Raw genomic sequence first — 25,069 nt, forward strand, 5'->3', positions numbered from 1 at the left:
GTAATAAAATGTGGAAAAAGTGAAGCGGTCTGAATACTTTTCGAATGCACTGTACAGTATACCGTTGTTATGGACAAACTTTGTTCCAAAAGGTTGCAATGAGGCATAACATCAACAGTCATGAAAACTAATTTTATTTACTGCTCTCATAGTCAAGAAAAATACTGCATGCTATATATGTAATTTAATATTTGTTTTTTTACCAGACGGCCTATCTGGTTTTAACATGTAGTGCCCCTGTAGGTAGGTAGTTAGCCCTAGGTGGCTACCCACAGTTCAACAAGGAGTGCTCTGATGAAGGGCTGCCTTGGCCCAAACCACAGCTATGCACCGTTTGCTCAGTCTGACGTGAGCTAAATAAAGAGGTGACTCTGCAAACCATGTGCCGTTTCTGTAATTAACTCCCTACCTGCAGGCAATCTGCCTGCCAGGCTTTATATAACCAGCATACATTGTTTATCAGAACATATTTACTATCATCTGTGGCTTATGTAACATCAATGAACAGGTGGCATTCATTTTATCATGTGGGAAAATTGTGACATGGTACAGTATGAATGAGGACTTCACTGTTTATTAGAAAAAAGATGCTACCATGTAAGACATACCATTTAAACTGGTTCCATTCATATTGGGTCTGTGCAAGCCTCATATTTCTGTCATTAGAGAGTAAATTGCTTCTTTTTATTGGGGGTTTTTCTTTCTTTTTTTTTCGTGGACTATGCTTTCTTTTGTTTGGTGGTTTATGTAAGTTTTATGACACCCTTTGTCCCCAGGGGAACATTTTTGGCTACAGAAGATGTGCAAGAGCCAAAGAAACATGCTGTATGTGCAAGCAGAAAGAAATGCATGAATTAGAATGTCCTCACCCAATGCGCTCTGTCCATGACTCAGTCTATATTCACAATAAATACTCTTACAATTGTATAAATAAAGAAGAAGGCATAGTCGAGGGATTCTGTGATACACACAACAAGTTCTTTTACAACCCTCGACACACTCAATTGTAAAAGAAGAACCTGCTTCTCTCTTATCTAGGCCACATGAGGAGGATTAAAGCAAATATAGCGACTCCAAGGTCAGCCACCTATGCCCATGAACTTCTTACATCTGACAATGTAGTGATTCCCCCCACTGGCAAGGCCCGTATAAATAACATCTGGAACATCAATTACAAGCTCTACGCACCCAGATTAATTACAAATTACAGAGCCAAACAGATTGATTACTAAATCCCCGGTTGACATGGAGAGAGCCGCCCTCATCTAGTCTTCAAGTACTCTGGGTTGGAGTAATTGAAGAGCAGGAAGTCCATGCGGTAAAGGTTGTACAGCTTCTTTTGGTAAAAGGGGCTGATGTTTTGGAAGAACTGAGCTGCCATGTCCCCGTTGGTCCTGGTGCTCTTGCCTGAGGTAGGGAAGCGGACCTCCCCGTCAGCGCCAGCCAGCCGCAGCACAGAGCGGGAGTCCTGCTCCAGAGTCTCATACTTCCCGACCACGTCGTAGTGGACGAGACAGGGGTGGCACAGTGAGTGGATCCGCTCCCAGTGCTCGTTGAAGGGCTCCTCTCTCTGTGTGCGGGGATCCACCAGGTAGTACACAAACTCCTGGAAGGAGACGTCATTGCCCCGCTCCAGCGCATCCGGCTGGGGTTGGGGCCGATGCCGGCGGATTATCTTGGTGCCGTAGCGCTTGTGGAAGGCCGTGTTGTAGCTGCGGGTGAACTTGTTGCGGTAGGCCGACACTAGCCTCTCGAAGGGCTCCCGCACAAAGATGAACTTCAGGTAGCTGCGCAGACGGCGGTTGATCTCAGAGGTGGAGTACTCTGACAGTGTGCGCAGGTTGCCAGCCACGTGGGCCTCGTTGGCAGGGATGGCTAGGGGCTCGTGGTAGCGTCCGTCCCCCGTCAGGACCATGAAGACGCGTTTCCAGTTGGTGCAGGCCACCTTGGGGACGTAGCAGTACAGCAGGCCATGCTTATCGTCCACGATGAGGTGGCGGAGGTCGTCGGGGGTCAACACCCGTCGCTTCTTGGTGTGGGTGAGACACGCCTCCTCCAGCAGCTCCCGCCGACCACGCAGAGACGTCTGCACTGCAGACAAATCCAACTACGGTCACAGAGAGAGGACGGGACATACAAGGTCAACACTCACATTTAGAATTAAACACTTATAAGTGATGAAATATTACATCTCTCCAAGTGATAACATCTTCATGTAGCCACATTCTCTGACTAAAACAATTGTGCCATCTGTCAGTGTTTTAATCTATCTTGTCGGATTAGTAAAATGAACTGGAATTGGCATTGCAACATCAAGGCCATCCACTGTGTTTCCCAGTAGAAAGCCTGTGGCACTAGTCACATGCAGTAGACAAAGTGTTTAACGTTATAATAAAGAGAAGCAAAAGAGGCGGCTTGATTTGAGCAATGAGGAAGCAATAGAAGGATCAAGGATGGGTATGGTGCTTTGTGTTGCTGACCCACTGTGAATAATGAACAGAAGATAGAGGGGTTGCCAGGTGGACGGAGTCCAAGAGAAAAAGGAACACAACACATAAGATTAGTTGCATCAGCAGCACCAAACTAACTGCTCTCTGTGTGAGAGAGAGCAAAAAAGAGAGAGAGCGAGAGAGAGAGATGCAGTATCACTCAGCATACACTGGATTTCTGAGATTTTGGATATTGGAGCTGAAAAAGAGAGCTTTGTCTCTCGGAGGAAGAGGGGGTACTGTTTTTATAGTAGCCACTAAGGACCTGAGTCATAACTTCTAAGGCAAATCAAATGAACTCAACTCAGTCTTGCAGCAACGCTTGAGCCATTACCTCTGAGGAAAGTTAAAGAAAAAGGTGGTTGGTATGTAGTATGATGTAACAATATTTAATGTGTAGCAGCAACAATTCAGTTCAGAGACCAAAGGCTACCCATTTGTTGAGAAATCAAACGTGTCAAAGTGGTTCTCCAAGATCATTGCTTTGTCAAATGTAATTTCCTGTGTGTGACACATCTGGAACCAATTACACATCAACATCAGGTGAATAAACAGTACATAACCGTGAGTGTTCACACACATTCAAGGCATGATAGAATGGGGCCATTCTAAAGCTAGTCACCTGGTCTCCGTTGTAAAGGGTCTGTAGTGGACTTCTCCTGGTCTTCCCTGGGGCGATGCCCTTCCCCCCAGACTGCTCCGCAGCTACAGGCACAAAGACAGAGAAGGAGAAAAAGCGAAACAGATGAATCATCTGAAAAGGGCATTATTGTCTGTTTTCTTTAGTGATTAGTGACGGGTACTCGATGTTCAAGGAACTTTGGCCTCACTGAGCATCCTTTTGGAATACAAAAAGACATCATATTCTGTCCTGAACAGTATCCGACTCTATAACTCTCACCTTGTCAAGCAAATCTGACTGTGGCCAGTGCTGCTATAGCACACTGTAGTACAGTAGCCCATTGAGTTCTCATTTCAGTATGTTTTACCTTATGGTGCATGATCTCACATGAGCCCCAGCACCTCAGGGCTGAAGGCATGTCAGTGTTGGGGCCCTCCTCACTAGTGAGAGGAAACGGATTGGATTTGCACATGTGCCAGTTGAATGCAGAGGATTGCTTTACATCTCACAGGGAGGGAGGGAGGGACAGAGTGAGAAATAGAGAGAAAGAGAGAGAGAGAAAGAAACAATAGAAGGAAATGAGAAAGTGGGTCAAGAGGTCTTACCACATAGATTCAACACAACAAAAACTCTAAAATGATGTGTGAGAGGATCGTATCTTGATGAAATCTCATCCACCTTGCAAGTGACTGTGTGATCACGCTCTCCGTAGCCAATATGACTCAGCCCTTTAAACAAGTTAACATTCACAAGGCCGCAGGGCAAGATGGATTACCAGGACGTGTACTCATAACATGTCTTCACTGACATATTCATCCTCTCCCTGACCTAGTCTGTGATATGTACATGTATCAAGGAGACCTCCACAGTCCCTGTGCTCAGGAACGCCAAGGTAACCTGTTTACAGTTGAAGTCGGAAGTTTACATACACTTAGGTTGGAGTCATTAAAACTTGTTTTTCAACCACTCCACAAATTTCCGTTTTCTATAGTTTTGTCAAGTCGGTTAGGGCATCTACTTTGTGCATGACACAAGTCATTTTCCCAGCAATTGTTTACAGAGATTATTTCACTTATAATTCACTGTATCACAATTCCAGTGGGTCAGAAGTTTACATACACTAAGTTGACTGTGCCTTTAAACAGCTTGGAAAATTCCAGAAAATTATGTCATGGCTTTAGAAGCTTCTGATAGGCTAATTGAAAAACTCAGTGCCTCTTTGGTTGACATCATGGGAAAATCAAAAGAAATCAGCCAAGACCTCAGAAAAGAAATTGTACAAACAATAGTACACAAGTATTAGCACCATCGGACCACACAGCCGACATACCGCTCAGGAAGGAGACGCGTTCTGTCTCCTAGAGATGAACGTACTTTGGTGCGAAAAGTGCAAATCAATCCCAGAACAACAGCAAAGGACCTTGTGAAGATGCTGGAGGAAACAGGTACAAAAGTATCTATATCCACAGTAAAACGAGTCCTATATGGACATAACCTGAAAGGCCGCTCAGCAAAGAAGAAGCCACTGCTCCAAAACCACCATAAAAAAGCCAGACTATGGTTTGCAACTGCACATGGGGACAAAGATCGTACTTTTTGCAGAAATGTCCTCTGGTCTGATGAAACAAAAATAGAACTGTTAGGCCATAATGAACATTGTTATGTTTGGAGGGAAAAGGGGGGAGGCATGCAAGCCGAAGAACACCATCCCAACCGTGAAGCACGGTGGTGGCAGCATCATGTTGTGGGGGTGCTTTGCTGCAGGAGGGACTGGTGCACTTCACAAAATAGATGGCATCATGAGCATCATAAGGGAAATTATGTGGATATATTGAAGAAACATCTCAAGACATCAGTCAGGACGTTAAAGCTTGGACGCAAATGGGTCTTCCAAATGGACAATGCCCCCAAGCATGCTTCCAAAGTTGTGGCAAAATGGCTTAAGGACAACAAAGTCAAGGTAACTGACAACTGGATCCTGGACATCCTGACAGGCCGCCCCCAGGTGGTGAAGGTAGGCAACAACACATCTGCCACGCTGAACCTCAACACAGGGGCCCCTCAGGGGTGTGTGCTTAGTCCCCTCCTGTACTTCCTGTTCACCCAAGACTGCGTGGCCGCGCACGACTCCAACACCATCATTTAGTTTGCCCATGACACGGCGGTGGTAGACTTGATCACCGACAACGATGAGACAGTCTATAGAGAGAAGGTCAGAGACCTGGCAGTGTGGTGCCAGGACAACAATCTCTCCCTCAACATCAGCAAGACAAAGGAGCTGATCGTAGACAACAGGAAACGGAGGGCCGAGCATGCCCCTATTCACATCGACGGGGCTGTAGTGGAGCGGGCCAAGAGCTTCAAGTTCCTTGGTGTTCACATCACTAAGGACCTATCATGGTCCAAACACACCAACACAGTCATGAAGAGCGCATGACAATGTCTTCTCCCCCTCCCCCTCCCCCTCAGGAGACTGAAAATTGAGAACATCTTGACTGGCTGCACCATTGAGAACATCTTGACTGGCTGCATCACCACCTGGTATGGCAACTGCTTGGTAAGTTGCTAACAGAGGGTAGTGCGTATGGCCCAGTACACCACTGGGGCTGAGCTCCCTGCCTCCAGGACCTCTATACCAGGCGGTATCAGAGGAAGGCCCTAAAATTTGTCAAAGACTCCAGCCACCCAAGTCATAGACGGTTCTCTCTGCTACCGCATGGCAAGCGGTACCGGAGCGCCAGGTCTAGGACCAAAAAGCTCCTGAACAGCTGCTACCCCCAAGCCATGACTGCTGAACAGTTAATCAAACGGCTACCTGGACTATTTGCATTGACTCATTTTTTTTTTACACTGACTCTCTTGCACTGGCTCTGTGCACACTCACTGGACTCTACCCACACACACACACACAATACATATTCTCACACACACAAAACACACACACATGCATATTGACGTGACACACACACACTTTCACACTCTTTCACACTCTACACATACGCTGCTGCTACTCTGTTTATTATCTATCCTGATTGCCTCGTCACTTTTACCCCTACCTACATGTACATATTCCCTCTTTGAACTTACAATGGCTAGCCCCAAGCTGTTCCATTTTTTTCTTGTGCTTTGTGCCATTTGCTCCATGACTCCAACGTGCTTTGTTGACTATGAACTTGCTTGTTTACCTGATCCTGGGACAGACAATGCTTGATTCCACACTCGCAACCCTGACTCTCTATCGGTTACACGGACCTAACCCCCTCTCCCCGGCTGTGAACTCATGTTACCTGACGAAATTGCTGTACAATATGATCTTGTTGCCATCTGATTTCATAAAAAAATCTAAGTGAGTGGATCTGCAATTCTGGTTTCTGCTTCACTGATTTCTGCTCTCATAAAAGCCTGGGTTTTCAGCATATTAACACTATAAGCTTATTACCTAAAATGTATCAATTGAAGGTGTGGGTTCACAGCTCCAATCCGGATGTGTTGGTCATTACTGAGACATGCTTAAGAAAGAGTGTTCTGAACACTGATGTTAACCTTTCTGGGTATAACCTTTTTCAACAAGACAGATCTTCCAAAGGTGGTGGTTCTAACTTATGTCACCATTGCCCTTGATTCTAAGAAATGTTGTGCTGCTATTTTTATTGACTTGGCCAAAGACCATTCCTTTCCTGTCGGTCAGCTAAGGAGTATTAGTGTCTCTGAGGGGTATTTGGCCTGGTTTGCTAACTACCTCTCTCAAAGAGTGCAGTGTGTAAAGTCAGAACATCTGCTGTCTCAGCCACTGCCTGTCACCAAGGGAGTACCCCAAGGCTCGATCCTAGGCCCCACGCACTTCAATTTACATCAACAACATAGCTCAGGCAGTAGGAAGCTCTCTCATCCATTTATATGTAGATTATACAGTCAGCTGGCCCCTCCCCGGATTTTCTGTTGAACTCTCTACAACAAAGCTTTCTTAGTGTCCAACAAGCTTTCTCTGCCCTTAACCTTATTCTATAGTAATCATTCCTTTTTCACCCCAGCTGACAAACTAACCCTGATTCAGATGATCATTCTACCCATGCTAGAATACAGAGACATAATTTATAGATCGGCCGGTAAGGGCGCTCTCGAACGGCTAGATGTTCTTTACCATTCGGCCATCAGACTTGTCACCAATGCTCCTTATAGGACACATCATTGCACTCTATACTGCTCTGTAAACTGTCCATTTCTTAATACCTGACACTAGACCCACTGTTTGATGCTTATTTATAAAACCCTCTTAGGCCTCACTCCCCCTTATCTTAGTAACCTACTGAATCCCTCATCCTCCACATAAAACACCCGTTCTGCCAGTCACATTCTGTTAAAGGTCCCCAAAGCACACATATACCTGGGTCGCTCCTCTTTTCAGTTCGCAGCTAGCGACTGGAACAAGAATTAAAAACACTCAAACTGGACAGTTTTATCTCAATCTCTACATTCAAAGACTCAATCACGGACACTCTTACTGATTCTTGTGGCTGCTTCAGGTGATGTCATGTTGTCTCTACCTTTTTGCCCTTTGTGCAGTTGTCTGTGCCATGTTGAGTTGCTACCATGCTCTGTTGTAATGTGTTGCTGCCATGCTATGTTGTTGTCTTAGGTCTCTCTTTATGTAGTGTTGTGGTGTCTCTCTTGTCGTGATGGGTTTTTCCTACTTCACATGTGTTTTATATCCCAGTCCCCATCCCTGCTGTTCTTAATTGACTTGCCTAGTTAAAAAAAGGTTAAATAAAATAAAAAGCTACCTCGTACCCCTGCATATTGACTTGGTACCGGTACTCCTTGTATACAGTGCCTTCAGAAAGTATTCATACCCCTTGACACATTTTGTTGTGTTACAGCCTGAATTCAAAATGGATTCAATTGATTATTTACATAAGTATTCACACCCCTGAGTCAATACTTTGTAGAAGCACCTTTAGCTGTGATTACATCTGTGAGTCTTTCTGGGTAAATTTCTAAGAGCTTTCCACACCTGGATTGTGCAACATTTACCCATTATTCTTTTAAAAATTCTTCAAGCTCTGTCAAATTGGTTGTTGATCATTGCTAGACAACCATGTGCAGGTATTGCCATAGATTTTCAAGTAGATTTAAGTCAAAACGATAACTCGGCCACTCAGGAACATTCACTGTCTTCTTGGTAAGCTACTCCAGTGTAGATTTGGCCTTCTGTTTTAGGTTATTGTCCTGCTGAAATGTGAATTAATCTACCAGTGTCTGATGGAAAGAAGACTGAACCAGGTTTTCCTCTAGAATTTTGCCTGTGCTTAGCTCCATTCCATTTATTTTTTATCCTGAAAAACTACCCAGTCCTTAATGATTACAAGCATACCCATAACATGATGCAGCCACCACTATGCTTAAAAATATGGAGAGTGGTACTCAGTAATGTGTTGTATTGGATTTGCCCCAAACATACAGTAACACTTTGTATTCAGGACAAAAAGTGAATTGCTTTGCCACATTTTTTGCAGTATTACGTTAGTGCCTCGTTGCAAACAAGATGCATGTTTTGGAATATCTGTATTCTGTACAGGCTTCCTTCTTTTCACTCTGTCAATTAGGTTAGTATTGTGGAGTAACTACAATGTTGTTGATCCATTCTCAGTTTTCTACTATCACAGCGATAAAACTCTGTAATTGTTTTAAAGTCACTATTGGCCTCATGGTGAAATCCCTGAGCGGTTTCCTTCCTCTCCGGCAACTGAGTTAGGAAGAACGCCTGTATCTTTGTAGTGACTACGTGTATTGAAACACCATCCAAAGTGTACTTAATAACTTCACCATGCTCAAAGGGATATGCAATGTGTACATCTTTTTTTAAATGTTATCTACCAATAGGTGCCCTTCTTTGTGAGGCATTAGAAAACTTCCCTGGTTTTTGTTGTTGAATCTGTGTTTGAAATTCACATCTCGACTGTGAGACCTTACAGCTAATTCTATTTGTGGGGAACTGAGACGAGGTAGTTGTTAAAAAATCATGCTAAACACTATTATTGCACACAGAGTCCATGACACTTATGTGAATTGTTAAACAAATGTTTACTCCTGAACTTATTTAGGCTTGCCATAACAGAGGTTGAATACATATTGACTCAAAACATTTGACTCAAAACAAAACGTGGAAAGGTGTCACTGACCAAGTATTTTTTGTGACTAGCATGTGACTTTGCATGTGACTCCTGCTCTGATAAAACACACTTCCCCCTCTACATCTCTGTCATCTCATCTGCTCTACACATCAGCCTGCATCACTGATTATGACTTCCGCTTTTGTGGAAGCCACATGCACCGTGCACAGAGAAGTGGGAGATTCAGTGTTGCGAAACAACGTCATGGTACCAAATTAAACCCTACCCACTGGGTACACACTGGTTGAATCAACGTTGTTTTCACGTCATTTCATAGAAATTACATTGAACCAACATGGAATAGATGTTGAATTAAACTGTGCCCAGTGGGTTATCACTACTCTATACATTAGTCCAAAGATAAATCAGAAGATTTTTCTTTTTGAAAAGATAATCTTTTAGCTTCTCCTATCATTGGATATGTGGAGATCACAGGATGCAAGCTACAGTTTCACTATTCCCTGTATAGCTGTATGGACTAGCTGTATCTATATATATATATATAGACCATTGCTGTATAGACCATAGCTACAGTGCCTTCGGAAAGTATTCATACCCCTTGATTAAAACAGTTTTTTTTGAATATTTTGCAAAAAAATTAAATGAACGGTAACATTACATTTACATAAGAATTCCGACCCTTTACTCAGTACATTATTGAAGCACCTTTGGCAGCGATTACAGCCTCGAGTCTTCTTGGGTATGACGCTACAAGCTTGGCACACCTGTATTTGGGGAGTTTCTCCCATTCTTCTCTGCAGAAGCTCTTTCATGTTGGATGGGGAGCGTCGATGCACAGCTATTTTCAGGTCTCTCCAGAGATGTTTGATCGGGTTCAAGCCCGGGCTCTGGCTGGGCCACTCAAGGACATTCAGAGAATTGTACCGAAGCCACTCCTGCATTGTCTTGGCTGTGTGCTGTTGGAAGGTGAACCTTCAGCCCAGTCTGAGGTCCTGAGCACTGCGGAGCAGGTTTTCAACAAGGATCTTTCTGTACTTTGCGCCGTTCATCTTTAATCTTGCCCTTCGTTGGACACTGTGCTAACAAACCCCCAAACGAGCTTCAACGCCATACAACACTCCTTCCGTGGCCTCCAACTGCTTTTAAATGCTATTAAAACTAAGTGCATGCTCTTCAACCGATTGCTGCCCGCACCCTCCCGCCCGACTAGCATCACTACTCTGGACGGTTCTGAATTAGACTATGTGGACAACTACAAATACCTAGGTGTCTGGTTTGACTGTAAACCCTCCTTCCAGACTCACATTAAGCATCTCCAATCCAAAACTAAATCTAGAATCGGCTTCCTATTTCGCAACAAAGCCTCCTTCACTCATGCCGCCAAACATACCCTCGTAAAACTGACTATCCTACCGATCCTTGACTTCGGCGATGTCATTTACAAAATAACCCCCAAACACTCTACTCAGAAACTGGATGTAGTCTATTACAGTGCCATCCGTTTTGTCACCAAAGCCCTATATACTACCCACCACTGTGACCTGTATGCTCTCGTTGGCTGGCCCTCACTACATATCCGTCGCCAAACCCACTGGCTCCAGGTCATCTATAAGTCTTTGCTAGGTAAAGCCCCGCCTTATCTCAGCTCACTGGTCACCATTGCAACACCCACCCTTAGCACGCGCTCCAGCAGGTACATTGCACTGGTCATCCCCAAAGCCAACACTTCCTTTGGCCGCCTTTCCTTCCAGTTCTCTGCTGCAAATGACTGGAACGAAATTGCATAAATCACTGAAGCTGAAGTCTTATATCTCCCTCTCTAACTTTAAGCATCAGCTGTCTGAGCAGCTTACCGATCACTGTACCTGTACACAGCCAATCTGTAAATAGCACACCCGACTACCTCATCCCCATATTATTACTTACCCTCTTGCTCTTTTGCACCCCAGTATCTCTACTTGCACATCATCATCTGCACACCTATCACTCCAGTATTAATGCTAAATTGTAATTATTTTCACCTCTAGGGCCTATTTATTGCCTACCTCACTACTCTTCTACATTTGCACACATTGTACATAGATTTTTCTATTTTTCTTTTGTTTTGTGTTATTGACTGTACGTTTGTTTATGTGTAACTCTGTGTTGTTGTTTTTGTCGCACTGCTTTGCTTTATCTTGGCCAGGTCGCAGTTGTAAATGAGAACTTGTTTTCAACTGGCCTACCTGGTTAAATAAAGGTGAAATAAAAAGAAAGAAAGAAAAATCTTTGCCTCAATCCTGACTAGTCTCCCAGTCCCTGCCGCTGAAAAACATCCCCACCACATGATGCTGTCACCACCATGCTTCACCGTAGGGATAGTGCCAGATTTCCTCCAGACGTGACGCTTGGCATTCAGGCCAAAGAGTTTAATCTTGGTTTCATCAGACCAGAGAATCTTGTTTCTCATGGTCTGAGAGTCTTTAGGTGCCTTTTGGCAAACTCCAAGCGTGCTGTCATGTGCCTTTTACTGAGGAGTGGCTTCCATCTGGCCGCTCTACCATAAAGGCCTGATTGGTGGAGTGCTGCTGGAAGGTTCTCCCACCTCCACAGAGGAACTCTAGTGCTCTGTCAGAGCGACCATCGGGTTCTTGGTCACCTCCCTGGCCAAGGCCCTTCTCTCCCGATTGCTCAGTTTGGCCGGACGGCCAGCTCTAGGAAGAGTCTTGGTGGTTCCTCACAGTGTTCTTGGGACCTTCAATGCTGCAGAAATGTTTTGGTATCCTTCTCCAGATCTGTGCCTTGACACAATCATGTCTCAGAGCTCTACGGACAATTCCTTTGACCTCATGGCTTGGTTTTTGCTCTGACATGCACTGTCAACTGTGGGACCTTATATAGACAGGTGTGTGCCTTTCCAAATCATGTCCAATCAATTGAATTCACCACAGGTGGACTCCAATCAGGTTGTAGAAACATCTCAATGATGATCAATGGAAACAGGATGCACTTGAGCTCAATTTAGAGTCTCATAGCAAAGGGTCTGAAAATTATGTAAATAAGTTATGTTTTTCTATTTTAATAAATGTCAAAAAAAAAAAAAGTTTTTGGTATTGTGTGTAGATTGTTGAGGATTTTTTTTATTTAAAAAGGGGACTGAATACTTTCCGAAGGCACTGTATATAGACCATAGCTATATAGACTAGCTGTATCTATATAGATAGAGCATAACTGTATAGACTAGCTGTATAGACCATAGCTGTATAGACCATAGCTGTTTCTATACAGATAGACCACAGCTGCATAGCAAAAGCACCCCAGAAATGGAATAAACAGGCCACACTTGTGTTAAAATAGTGAGCAATTTACTTTTTAACGTCTCTCAATGGCTTATTCAGCAGGAACAAACACCCAGCAGGTGTGGCTTTTGACTGATTCAGCCTTCTATGGTGCCGTGGGCATGTGGCGGGATTGGGACATATGCCAGCCTTGTTTGTTGACTAGACAAGACCCACATGATGCCAACATAGGAAGATGTTGCTTGTGTGTGATGATAAAAGAGCATAGTAATGGAAGTGTGTGTGGGCCCAACCTAGTGAGCAAAATGTGTTAATTAACTAAAAATACTTACAGTATTTTCAACATCATTATCTCATAAGGAATACATTGATGCTTGAAATTACTTTCTGTTGTAACTTGAGTAACTCAGTTACGCTGATGTCAGCTTTTCACAGAAGAAGAAGAATTTAGAATATAAATGATATCTGACAGTGAAGTATTTGAGGTTTAGAACAAGACCAGAAAAATGTAAATGTGGAAGAGTTGAGAAAGTCTGCTCTAGCACACCTTTGATCATCATGTGCGTTTAAGTCCATGGTACAGGGCTCACGACACGCTCAACCGAAAAGGATGTCATGACTTTGACTGTCAGGAGAGAGTATAGACAAACCAAATATTATCTGAAGGCTCAAAGGTCCTGTTCGAAAAGTAGACGTTAACTATTTTCACATGCATTTTTTTCACATTTCACATGTCACATTGAGCTGACTTGTAAAGGAGGCTTGGCGCATCTAGCACCTTTCAGTAACTGACAAGTGTGTACACCCACCCACACGTTTAGTCAGCTCTTTCTCAGACTGGACATAGTACTGCTAAGTCCGAGGTGTGAATCCTTCTGCCCACAGAGGAGAGACACTCACTATAGGGAAATACACAGATATGTTTATTCTGAAACAAGTTCGTTTCCACCTTTTTGTGTGCACTATGTCACCAAGAACTGATGTTTATCTTGTTGCAGATAAAAACTGTACTTTTTTCGCTTAAGTTTTCATGTACCGAATACATTTTTTAAATGGTCTCTGGTCTTGGGACATGCACTCTAGCCAACAGCTCGCAGATACTGGCAGTCTACATGATGAGATTATTATGGATAAGAGCAAGAATATTTGTATTTGTCAAACGACAGTCAATCATCGTGTCACCAGAATCCGACCCTCAATATTTATTGGAAAGGAGCATCAAGATCCCTGTGCACTTTCACCACCCTGTGAAGTTCATCGTAACTTATTTCATGTGTAGCCTAATAAACTGCATTTCCCTAGTCGTAGTGTGAGTACCAGACAACATATCATCGTGTGACTCCAAGTTTACTTCGATATAATGGTTATTATATTAATACTTGCGCATAAAGGCCTTACCACCGCCAACCTCTCTTTCGCCATCGCCATCCGGCTTGGATTCTCTGTCGACACGACCACGTCTGGTCTGCAGACGAATACCCCATCCGCTGTGCCCTCAACCGGCCTCCGTCTGAGCAGACCACCCCCCGGGCTACTAACTTTAAACGCCGCGTGCTAGCTTAGTGGCGGCTTCCCTGCTCCATCTACGGCTGCCCCCTGGACACTATGATCACTTGGCTACATAGCTGATGCCTGCCGGACTGTCCATTAATTCACGGTACTCCATTATGTTTATTTGTGTTTTATCTGTCGGCTCTGTGTTTTAACTCAGGCTCTGTGTGTAGTTAATCCGACCCTCTCTGCCTAGTCGTCGCCATTTTTACCTGCTGTTGCTGTGTTAGCTGACTAGCTGCTGTTATCTCACCTGTTGTTTTAGCTAGCTCTCCCAATCAAGACCTGCAATCACTTTATGCCTTAATGTATGTCTCTCTCAAATATCAATATGCCTTGTATACTGTTGTTCAGGCTAGTTATCATTGTTTTGGTTTGCAATGGACCCCGTAGTTCCACTCTCCGTACCTCTGATACCTCCTTTGTCCCACCTCCCACACATGCGGTGACCTCACCCATTGAGACCAGCATGTCCAGAGATACAACCTCTCTTATCATCACCCAGTGCCTGGGCTTGCCTCCGCTGTACCCGTGCCCCACCATACCCCTGTCTGCACATTATGCCTAGAATCTATTCTACCACGCCCATAAATCTGCTCCTTTTATTCCTTGTCCCCAACGCTCTAGGCGACCAGTTTTGATAGCCTTTAGCCGCACCCTCATCCTACTACTCCTCTGTTCCTCGGGTGATGTGGAGGTAAACCCAGGCCCTGCATGTCCCCAGGCACCCTCATTTGTTGACTTCTGTGATCGAAAAAGCCTTGGCCTCATGCATGTCAACATCAGAAGCCTCCTCCCTAAGTTTGTCTTACTCACCGCTTTAGCACACTCTGCCAACCCTGATGTCCTTGCCGTGTCTGAATCCTGGCTTAGAAAGGCCACCAAAAATTCTGAGATTTCCATACCCAACTATAACACTTTCCGTCAAGATAGAACTGCCAAAGGGGGAGGAGTTGCAATCTACTGCAGAGATAGCGTGCAAAGTTCTGTCATACTTTCCAGGTCTATGCCCAAACAGTTCGAACTTCTAATTTTAAAAATTAATCTCTCCAGAAATAAGTCTCTCACTGTTGCCGCCTGCTACCGACCCCCCTCAGCTCCCAGCTGTGCCCTGGACACCATCTGTGAATTGATCGCTCCCCATCTAGCTTCAGAGTTTGTTCTGTTAGGTGACCTAAACTGGGATATGCTTAACACCCCGGCAGTCCTACAATCTAAGCTAGATGCCCTCAATCTCACACAAATCATCAAGGAACCCACCAGGTACAACCCTAAATCCGTAAACATGGGCACCCTAATAGACATTATCCTGACCAACTTGCCCTCCAAATACACCTCTGCTGTCTTCAATCAAGATCTCAGCGATCACTGCCTCATTGCCTGTATCCGCTACGGGTCCGCGGTCAAACGACCACCCCTCATCACTGTCAAACGCTCCCTAAAACACTTCTGCGAGCAGGCCTTTCTAATCGACCTGGCCCGGGTACCCTGGAAGGATATTGACCTCATCCCGTCAGTTGAGGATGCCTGGTCATTCTTTAAAAGTTACTTCCTCACCATATTAGACAAGCATGCTACGTTCAAAAAATGCAGAACTAAGAACAGATATAGCCCTTGGTTCACTCCAGACCTGACTGCCCTCGACCAGCACAAAAACATCCTGTGGCGAACTGCAATAGCATCGAAGAGCCCCCGCGATATGCAACTGTTCAGGGAAGTCAGGAACCAATACACGCAGTCAGTCAGGAAAGCAAAGGCCAGCTTTTTCAAGCAGAAATTTGCATCCTGTAGCTCTAACTCCAAAAAGTTCTGGGATACTGTAAAGTCCATGGAGAACAAGAGCACCTCCTCCCAGCTGCCCACTGCACTGAGGCTAGGTAACACGGTCACCACCGATAAATCCGTGATAATCGAAAACTTCAACAAGCATTTCTCAATGGCTGGCCATGCCTTCCTCCTGGCGACTCCAACCTTGGCCAACAGCCCCGCCCCCCCCCCCCCCCCTCTGCTACTCGCCCAAGCCTCCCCAGCTTCTCCTTTACCCAAATCCAGATAGCAGATGTTCTGAAAGAGCTGGAAAACCTGGACCCATACAAATCAGCTGGGCTTGACAATCTGGACCCCCTATTTCTGAAACTGTCCGCCGCCATTGTCGCACCCCCTATTACCAGCCTGTTCAACCTCTCCTCCTCTCCAACCTCTCCTTCGTATCATCTGAGATCGTATCATCTGAGATCCCCAAGGATTGGAAAGCTGCTGCGGTCATCCCCCTCTTCAAAGAGGGGTCTGTAACCCAAACTGTTACAGACCTATATCCATCCTGCCCTGCCTATCTAAGGTCTTCGAAAGCCAAGTCAACAAACAGATCACTGACCATCTCGAATCCCACCGTACCTTCTCCGCTGTGCAATCCGGTTTCCGAGCCGGTCACGGGTGCACCTCAGCCACGCTCAAGGTACTAAACGATATCATAACCGCCATCGATAAAAGACAGTACTGTGCAGCCATCTTCATCGACCTGGCCAAGGCTTTCGACTCTGTCAATCACCATATTCTTATCGGCAGACTCAGTAGCCTCGGTTTTTCTAATGACTGCCTTGCCTGGTTCACCAACTACTTTGCAGACAGAGTTCAGTGTGTCAAATCGGAGGGCATGTTGTCCGGTCCTCTGGCAGTCTCTATGGGGGTACCACAGGGTTCAATTCTCGGGCCGACTCTTTTCTCTGTATATATCAATGATGTTGCTCTTGCTGCGGGCGATTCCCTGATCCACCTCTACGCAGACGACACCATTCTGTATACTTCTGGCCCTTCCTTGGACACTGTGCTATCTAACCTCCAAACGAGCTTCAATGCCATACAACACTCCTTCCGTGGCCTCCAACTGCTCTTAAACGCTAGTAAAACCAAATGCATGCTTTTCAACCGTTCGCTGCCTGCACCTGCACGCCCGACTAGCATCACCACCCTGGACGGTTCCGACCTAGAATATGTGGACATCTATAAGTACCTAGGTGTCTGGCTAGACTGCAAACTCTCCTTCCAGACTCATATCAAACATCTCCAATCCAAAATCAAATCTAGAGTCGGCTTTCTATTTCGCAACAAAGCCTCCTTCACTCACGCCGCCAAACTTACCCTAGTAAAACTGACTATCCTACCGATCCTCGACTTCGGCGATGTCATCTACAAAATAGCTTCCAATACTCTACTCAGCAAACTGGATGCAGTTTATCACAGTGCCATCCGTTTTGTTACTAAAGCACCTTATACGACCCACCACTGCGACCTGTATGCCCTAGTCGGCTGGCCCTCGCTACATGTTCGTCGTCAGACCCACTGGCTCCAGGTCATCTACATGGCTATGCTAGGTAAAGTGCCGCCTTATCTCAGTTCACTGGTCACGATGGCTACACCCACCCGTAGCACGCGCTCCAGCAGGTGTATCTCACTGATCATCCCTAAAGCCAAAACCTCATTTGGACGCCTTTCCTTCCAGTTCTCTGCTGCCTGCGACTGGAACGAATTGCAAAAATCTCTGAAGTTGGAGACTTTTATTTCCCTCAACAACTTTAAACATCTGCTATCCGAGCAGCTAACCGATCACTGCAGCTGTACATAGTCCATCGGTATATAGCCCACCCAATTTACCTACCTCACCCCCCATACTGCTTTTATTTATTTACTTTTCTGCTCTTTTGCACACCAGTATCTCTACTTGCACATGATCATCTGATGATTTATCACTCCAGTGTTAATCTGCTAAATTGTAATTATTCGATTTATTGCCTACCTCCTCATGCCTTTTGCACACATTGTATATAGATTCTCTTTTTTTCTACCATGTTATTGACTTGTTTATTGTTTACTCCATGTGTAACTCTGTGTTGTTGTCTGTTCACACTGCTATGCTTTATCTTGGCCAGGTCGCAGTTGCAAATGAGAACTTGTTCTCAACTAGCCTACCTGGTTAAATAAAGGTTAAATAAAAAAATAAAAAATAAAAAAATTCTCGCATAATACATTTTACCGGCACAAATTGATCCCACCATGTCGAACGAAAGATTTATCTGTTAGCATTCATAAAATTGTACAGAAACTTCCTGTTTCCATCACAGCTGTTGTGATATTTTTTTATATGGTACAGTATGACTGTACTCGCATAAAAACTGTGGATGGTAACGTGGTTACAGATAAATATACCCAACCCCCGGCCTGCTAACTGAGCTATCATCTAGAAGGCGGAGAAGGTACAGGTGCATCAAAGTTGGGACCGAGAGACTGAAAAACTGCTTCTATAGCCAGGCCATCAGACTGTTAAATAATTACCACTAGCCGGCCTCTGCCTAGTACCCTGACCTGAACTTAGTCACTGTTACTAGCCAGCTACCACCTGGTTCCAGAGACTGCTGCCCTATGTACAGTTGAAGTCGGAAGTTTACATACACCTCAGCCAAATAGATTTAAACTCCGTTTTTCACAATTCCTGACATTTAATCATAGTAAAAATTCCCTGTCTTAGGTCAGTTAGGATCACCACTTTATTTTAAGAATGTGAAATGTCAGAATAATAGTAGAGAGAATTATTTCTTTCAGCTTTTATTTCTTTCATCACATTCCCAGTGGGTCAGAAGTTTGCATACACTCAATTAGTATTTGGTAGCATTGCCTTTAAATTATTTATCTTGGGTCAAACGTTTCAGGTAGCCTTCCACAAGCTTCCCGCAATAAGTTGGGTGAATTGTGGCCCATTCCTCATGACAGAGCTGCTGTAACTGTAAGTCTCCTTGCTCGCACACGCTTTTCAGTTCTGCCCACACATTTTCTATAGGATGAGGTCAGGGCTTTGTGATGGCCACTCGAATACCTTGACTTTGTTGTCCTTAAGCCATTTTGCCACAACTTTGGGTGTATGCTTGGGGTCATTGTCTATTTGGAAGACCCATTTGCGACCAAGCTTTAACTTCCTAACTGATGTCTTGAGATGTTTCTTCAATATATCCACATCATTTTCCTTATGATGCTCATGATGCCATCTATTTTGTGAAGTGCACAAGTCCCTCCTGCAGCAAAGCACCCCCACAACATGATGCTGCCACCCCCGTGCTTCACGGTTGGGATGGTGTTCTTTGGCTTGCAAGCCTCCCCCTTTTTCATCCAAACATAACGATGTTCATTATGGCCAAACAGTTCTATTTTTGTTTCATCAGACCTGTTTCCTCCAGCATCTTCACAAGGTCCTTTGCTGTTGTTCTGGGATTGATTTGCACTTTTCGCACCAAAGTACGCTCATCTCTAGGAGATAGAACGCGTCTCCTTCCTGAGCGGTATGATGGCTGCATGGTTCCATGGTGTTTATACTTGCGTACTATCGTTTCTACAATGAACATGGTACCTTCAGGAGTTTGGAAATTGCTCCCAAGGATGAACCAGACTTGTGGAGGTCTACAATTTTTTGAAATTGGTAGGCCTTGAAATACATCCACAGGTACACCTCCAATTGACTCAAATTATGTAAATTAGCCTATCAGAAGCTTCTAAAGCCATGACATCATTTTCTGGAATTTTCCAAGCTGTTTAAAGACACAGTCAACTTAGTGTATGTAAACTTCTGACCCACTGGAAGTGTGATACAGTGAATTATAAGTGAAATAATCTGTCTGTTTAACAATTGTTGGAAAAATTACTTGTGTCATGCACTAAGTAGATGTCCTAACCGACTTGCCAAAACTATAGTTTGTTAACAAGAAATTTATGGAGTGGTTGAAAAATTAGTTTTAATGACTCCAACCTAAGTGTATGTAAACTTCCGGCTTCAACAGTACATACATAGTTTTTGAACACCGGTCACTTTAATAATGTTTACATACTGTTTGGCCCACTTCAAATGTATATACTGTATTCTAGTCAAGGCTCATCCTATATAACTACTGCTGTACACATCTTTTCTATTCATATACTGTCTCTACACACCATCATACAGTGCCTTCAGAAAGTATTCACACCCCTTGACTTTTTCCACATTTTGTTACGTTACAACCTGAATTTAAAACCGATTCAATTCAGAATGTTTTGTCACTGGCCTACACACAATACCCCATTCTGTTAAAGTGGAATTATGTTTTTGGAAATATTTAGAAATGAATGAAAAATGAACAAATAAGTATTCAACCCCTTTGTAATGAGTAAAAATGTGCCTACCAAGTCACATAATGTGATGCATGGACTCTGTGTGCAATAATAGTGTTTAACATGATTTTTGAATGACTACCTCATCTCTGTACTCCACACATACAATTATCTGTTATTTCCCTCAGCTGAGCAGTGAATTTCAAACACAGATTCAACCACAAAGACCAGGGAGGATTCCAATGCCTCGCAAAGAAGGGCACCTGTTGGTTGATAGTTTACTTTTTAAAGACATTGCATATCCCTTTGAGCATGGTGAAGTTATTAATTACACTTTGGATGTTGTATCAATAAACACAGTCCCTACAAAGATACAGGTGTCCTTCCTAACTAATATGCTGGAGAGGAAGGAAACCGATCAGGGATTTCACAATGAGGCCAATGGTGACTTTAAAACAGTTACAGAGTTTAATGGCTGTGATAGGAGAAAACTGAGGATGGATCAACAACATTGTAGTTATTACTCCACAATACTAACCTAATTGACAGAATGACAAGAAAGATGCCTGTACAGAATACAAATATTCCAAAACATGCATCCTGTTTGCAAGGCACTAACGTAATATTGCAAAAAATGTGGCTAAACAATTAACTTTTTGTCCTGAATACAAAGCATTATGTTTGGGGCAAATCTATTACAACATACTACTGAGTACCACTCTCCATATTTTTAAGCATAATGGTGGCTGAATCATGTTATGAGTACGCTTGTGTAACAGTTTAGCTTCCATCCCTCTCCTCGCCCCTACCTGGGCTCGAACCAGGGACCCTCTGCACACATCGACAACAGCCACCCTCGAAGCATCGTTACCCATCGCGCCACAAAAGCCGCAGCCCTTGCAGAGCAAGGGGAACAACTACTTCAGGTCTCAGAGCGAGTGACGTCACCGATTGAAACGCTATTAGCGCACACCACCGCTAACTAGCTAGCCATTTCACATCGGTTACACTTGTAATCAGCAAAAACTAGGGAGTTTTTCAGGATAAAAAAAATAATAAATAGAATGCTAAGCACAAGCCAAATCCTAGAGTAAAACCTGGTTCAGTCTGCTTTCCACCAGACACTGGGAGATGAATTCACCTTTCAGCAAGCCTTTCAGCAAGACAATAACATAAAACACAAGGCCAAATCTACATTGGAGTTGCTTACCAAGAAAACTGTGAATGTTCCTGAGTGGCTGAGTTACCGTTTTGACTTAAATCTACTTGAAAATCTATGGCAAGACCTGAAAATGGTTGTCTAGCAATGACCAACAACCAATTTGAAAGAGCTTGAACATTTTATAATATAATAATGAGCAAATGTTGCACAATCCAGGTGTGGAAAGCTTTTAGAGACTTACCCAGAAGTACTCACAGCTGTAATCGCTGCCAAAGGTGCTTCAACAAAGTATTGACTCAGGGGTGTGAATACTCACAGAATGTAGATGAGATATTTCTGTATTTCATTTTCAATAAATTTGCTAAAATGTCTAAAAACATGTTTTACTTTAATAAATGGTGAATGCAGGCTGTAACGCAACAAAATGTGGAATACTGTACATATTTATTTATGTTCCGGACTTTGACATTGCTCCTTCTAATATTTCTATATTTCTAAATTCCTTTTCTTTTTGTAATTTTTTTGTATTGTTAGTAGGTATTACTGCACTGTTGGAGCTAGGAACATAAGTATTTCACTACACCCACGATAACATCTGTAAAATATGTGTACGTGACCAATAACATTTGATTTGATTCGATTTGTAGACAATATCCAAAATACATCAACATATGTTGGTTGATGGGGTTTTAATCTGTGATTTCCGGCCATCCTCACCATCGACTGTAAAAAGAATTGTCACGCCCTGTTGACCAGATACAATTGACAACAGAATTTCAGCACGCTTATAGGGAAGAGCATTCAACATGCATGGCACTTACACAAAGGACTGAGACAAAATGATGATCAAAAGATTGTGGGAGCTGTTTTGTTAGACTCCAGTGCTGCTTTTGACATTATCGATCATAATCTGCTGCTGGAAAAATGTGCGTGTTATGGCTTTACAACCCCTGCTATAATGTGGATCATTTTTCATTTATTTAACTAGGCAAGTCAGTTAATAACAAATTCCTATTTACAATGATGGCCAAGGAACAGTGGGTTAACTGCCTTGTTCAGGGGCAGAACAACAGATGTTTACCTTGTCAGCCCGGGGATTCAATCTAGCAACCTTTTGGTGACTGGCCCAACGCTCTAACCACTAGGCTACCTGCCGCCCCTGTTAGAGTTACCCGTCTAAAAGAACACAGAGGGTGTTCTGTAATTGAAGCCTCTCACCATAATCCAGGTAGAATCAGGCATTCCCCAGGGCAGCTGTCTAGGCAGCTGTCTAGTCTTTGAGTAAAGCCAGTGTGTCTATGTATGCAGGTGACTCAAACAATACATGTCAGCTACTACACTGCAACACTTAACAAAAAGAGCTGCAGTCCGTTTCAGAATTTGTGGCAAGAAATAAGTTAGTCCTAAATATTTCGAAAACTAAAAACATTGTATTAAGGGGAAACCCAGCCACGGACCCTTAAACTGTAGAGGGATACATGTATGCCAAGTCATACTCTTTTTTTGGCCAGACAGCATCACATACTGTACATGGACTACATACAGTGTTGTCGGACAGAGGGGGGCTATTTCACTCACTCGGGTGCTTTTTCTGGTAAGATAGTTTCAGCCACTTGTGAAGTGAAGGAAAGTCGGAGGGTGCACAGTGCACTGTCCGGATGCTGGAATTATTTTGGATGAACGTGCACCGGTAACCTACTTTTTTTCCCAAACAAAGTGATTTGTTTGACAATCAGATGAAAACATCATGACTAGCTGTGATAATGGCGCATTAAAAGGTCATACATATTTACAGTTAAATTACATCTTTACTCTAAAACCCATTAAGAAATGTTGTGCACGCGCTTGGAGAGGGGGGGGGGGGGCTCAAAATCACTAAGTCCGCCCCTGGGAGATGGTTGGATAGGAAGGATGATTCTTATAAAACTTTAATGTTTAAATAGAAAGTATCCTACGACATAATGTAATAGCATAGTAAGAGTGTCCCTTCCTTAGTTGCTCACTTACTCTTGGAGGCTCTGTAAAATGGGGAACATGGACTAATTACATAGTTCTTGCCCCATATATGTGGTGTAACAACAGCATACTGTGGCATAGAAATATATGGTTTATATTTCATTCTCTCTATTGTTCAAACTTCAGACATAACCTGGGAGTGAGGCTAGGTTAGGTTATCTTCCCTCCTATCTTTCTCTGTCCCTCAGTATCACTCAATCCCTTAAGGGTATATGTTTATTCTTCCTCTGCCCTAGCACAGGAGAGCTGAGGAAACTAGTCCAAAAAGGCCCAGGAATGCTTAAGGGTCTCTCAGAGGGGGCTACCAAAACATTCCATGGTCCACCCTCATAGTGCTCTTACTCATGCCCCGCCATTTACCCCTTCCATTGTGTCTCAACTCAACACATGCTAATTTAGGGAGAAATTGTGCAACAGACATGGTAGTTAATTTCAGTTTGACATGATGCTTGTGATAAACGATTTATTGAATATAATATTTAATAAATGAGTGGGACTAGCCAAATGAAAAACAGCCTACACTCAGTGTATGTAATACACCAAAACGTCGCCCTATAAGAACATCTTGGGCACCATCCCATAGCACCCTGATGTGTGGTGATGCTCGAAACTTACCTGGCCTTGTGATGTTCTGAAAGTACAATATGACCATAAAAAGTGACCCAACGCATGTCGCCAGAAACATTCGTCCAACTTTCGGTTTTCTCATCCTGATTCCCCGAGCTGGCAGAGCAGAACACTCGCCCCGAGGTGGCTCATGCGAGGCAGCTCGTCTGATGCAGCTTTGCGAAAGAAGGGAAAGAACGGACCTTCATGCGGAAAAAGTTGGAAGTGGCACCGTTAGGTCAGCCTCTTCAGCAATTCGTCTATTCACCTATGCCTATGAACATCCAACAATAAATAAACAGCCGCGAAAATATTGGAATGTGCAACAGAATGTCGGTTGTCTTTGTTGGTGTGTTCCGATAAATTATGACATTATTCAATCTATATTTTCTGCTCCGCTGAAATGTCTCATCGCAAACATGTCCTGACAACCCCAAATGATAGAATTGTTTTATCAGAGTTCTGCGATCATTCAACAGTTGTTGTTTCCTCAATTTTGTCAACCTTCAAATTCCCTGAAAAATGGTCGGCGGCACTTGTGCCTTGACGTCACACCCAACCCTAATACTTTGTAACAGTGACTGTCACCACAGCTTTGCCTCGGAGATATACGAAACATAGACCGATATTAGTATATCTGAGCACTTCCAAGATGTTTATACTTAGGGATGACCAGGGACCAAAGTAACAGTTTTAGGCTTTTACTTAGTATGAAAATAATATTTGTGTTACATTCATAATATTTTTTATTCAAACAACATAGGATACATGCTACCATTAGGCCTACACGTTGTAAAGAAGTTTCTATGACACCGAAAGTGGTGGAAGTGAAATGTCCCGCTGGTATTTCACGGGTTAATTGGAACACTGTCTTCAATTGTAAAAATGAGGTGTAATTGAAAAATATTCAGATTTTAAACTGATATTTGGATGAAAATACAGTAATAGTTTATTTATTTATTATTATTTCATCTTTTAGGCATGGCATGTTGACACAAAACGGAGTAGCCAAAATTAATATAGCCTATTTTATTTAAGATACTTTTAGCATTAAAAACAACTGTAGCATTTTAGCTAACCCTTCC

General features: G+C 43.5%; 1 protein-coding gene across 3 annotated transcripts; it reads right to left on the bottom strand.

Moving 5' to 3' along the window:
- Positions 1 to 554: 554 nt before the first annotated feature.
- On the bottom strand, positions 555 to 24,538 carry LOC139542134 (carbohydrate sulfotransferase 11-like). 3 transcript variants are annotated; one of them, XM_071347211.1, is made up of 3 exons: positions 23,994 to 24,538; positions 3,112 to 3,194; positions 555 to 2,107 (listed from the first exon to the last, which is right to left on the bottom strand). In XM_071347211.1, the coding sequence occupies exons 1-3, from the start codon at positions 24,085 to 24,087 to the stop codon at positions 1,262 to 1,264; spliced, it is 1,023 nt and encodes a 340-aa protein (XP_071203312.1). In that variant the 5' UTR covers positions 24,088 to 24,538; the 3' UTR covers positions 555 to 1,261. The 3 variants fall into 3 exon arrangements, with proteins under 3 accessions (XP_071203312.1, XP_071203311.1, XP_071203313.1); XM_071347210.1 differs by having other exon boundaries at positions 3,070 to 3,194; XM_071347212.1 differs by lacking the exon at positions 23,994 to 24,538 and adding an exon at positions 3,479 to 3,493 and having other exon boundaries at positions 3,070 to 3,194.
- Positions 24,539 to 25,069: the final 531 nt, after the last annotated feature.

The sequence above is a fragment of the Salvelinus alpinus genome, chromosome 17, assembly GCF_045679555.1.
Source record: "Salvelinus alpinus chromosome 17, SLU_Salpinus.1, whole genome shotgun sequence".
In the NCBI taxonomy this organism is placed as follows: domain Eukaryota; kingdom Metazoa; phylum Chordata; class Actinopteri; order Salmoniformes; family Salmonidae; genus Salvelinus; species Salvelinus alpinus.

Excerpts from the sequence above, each read along its gene's own strand:
- LOC139542134 (XM_071347210.1), bottom strand. The coding sequence starts at position 24,087 with ATGAGAAAACCGAAAGTTGGACGAATGTTTCTGGCGACATGCGTTGGG. Across the intron at positions 3,195-23,993 it reads TCAGAACATCACAAGGCCAG|CTGCGGAGCAGTCTGGGGGG; the intron begins GTAAGTTTCGAG and ends TTGTGCCTGTAG. Across the intron at positions 2,108-3,069 it reads CATTCTATCATGCCTTGAAT|TTGGATTTGTCTGCAGTGCA; the intron begins GTGTGTGAACAC and ends CTGTGACCGTAG.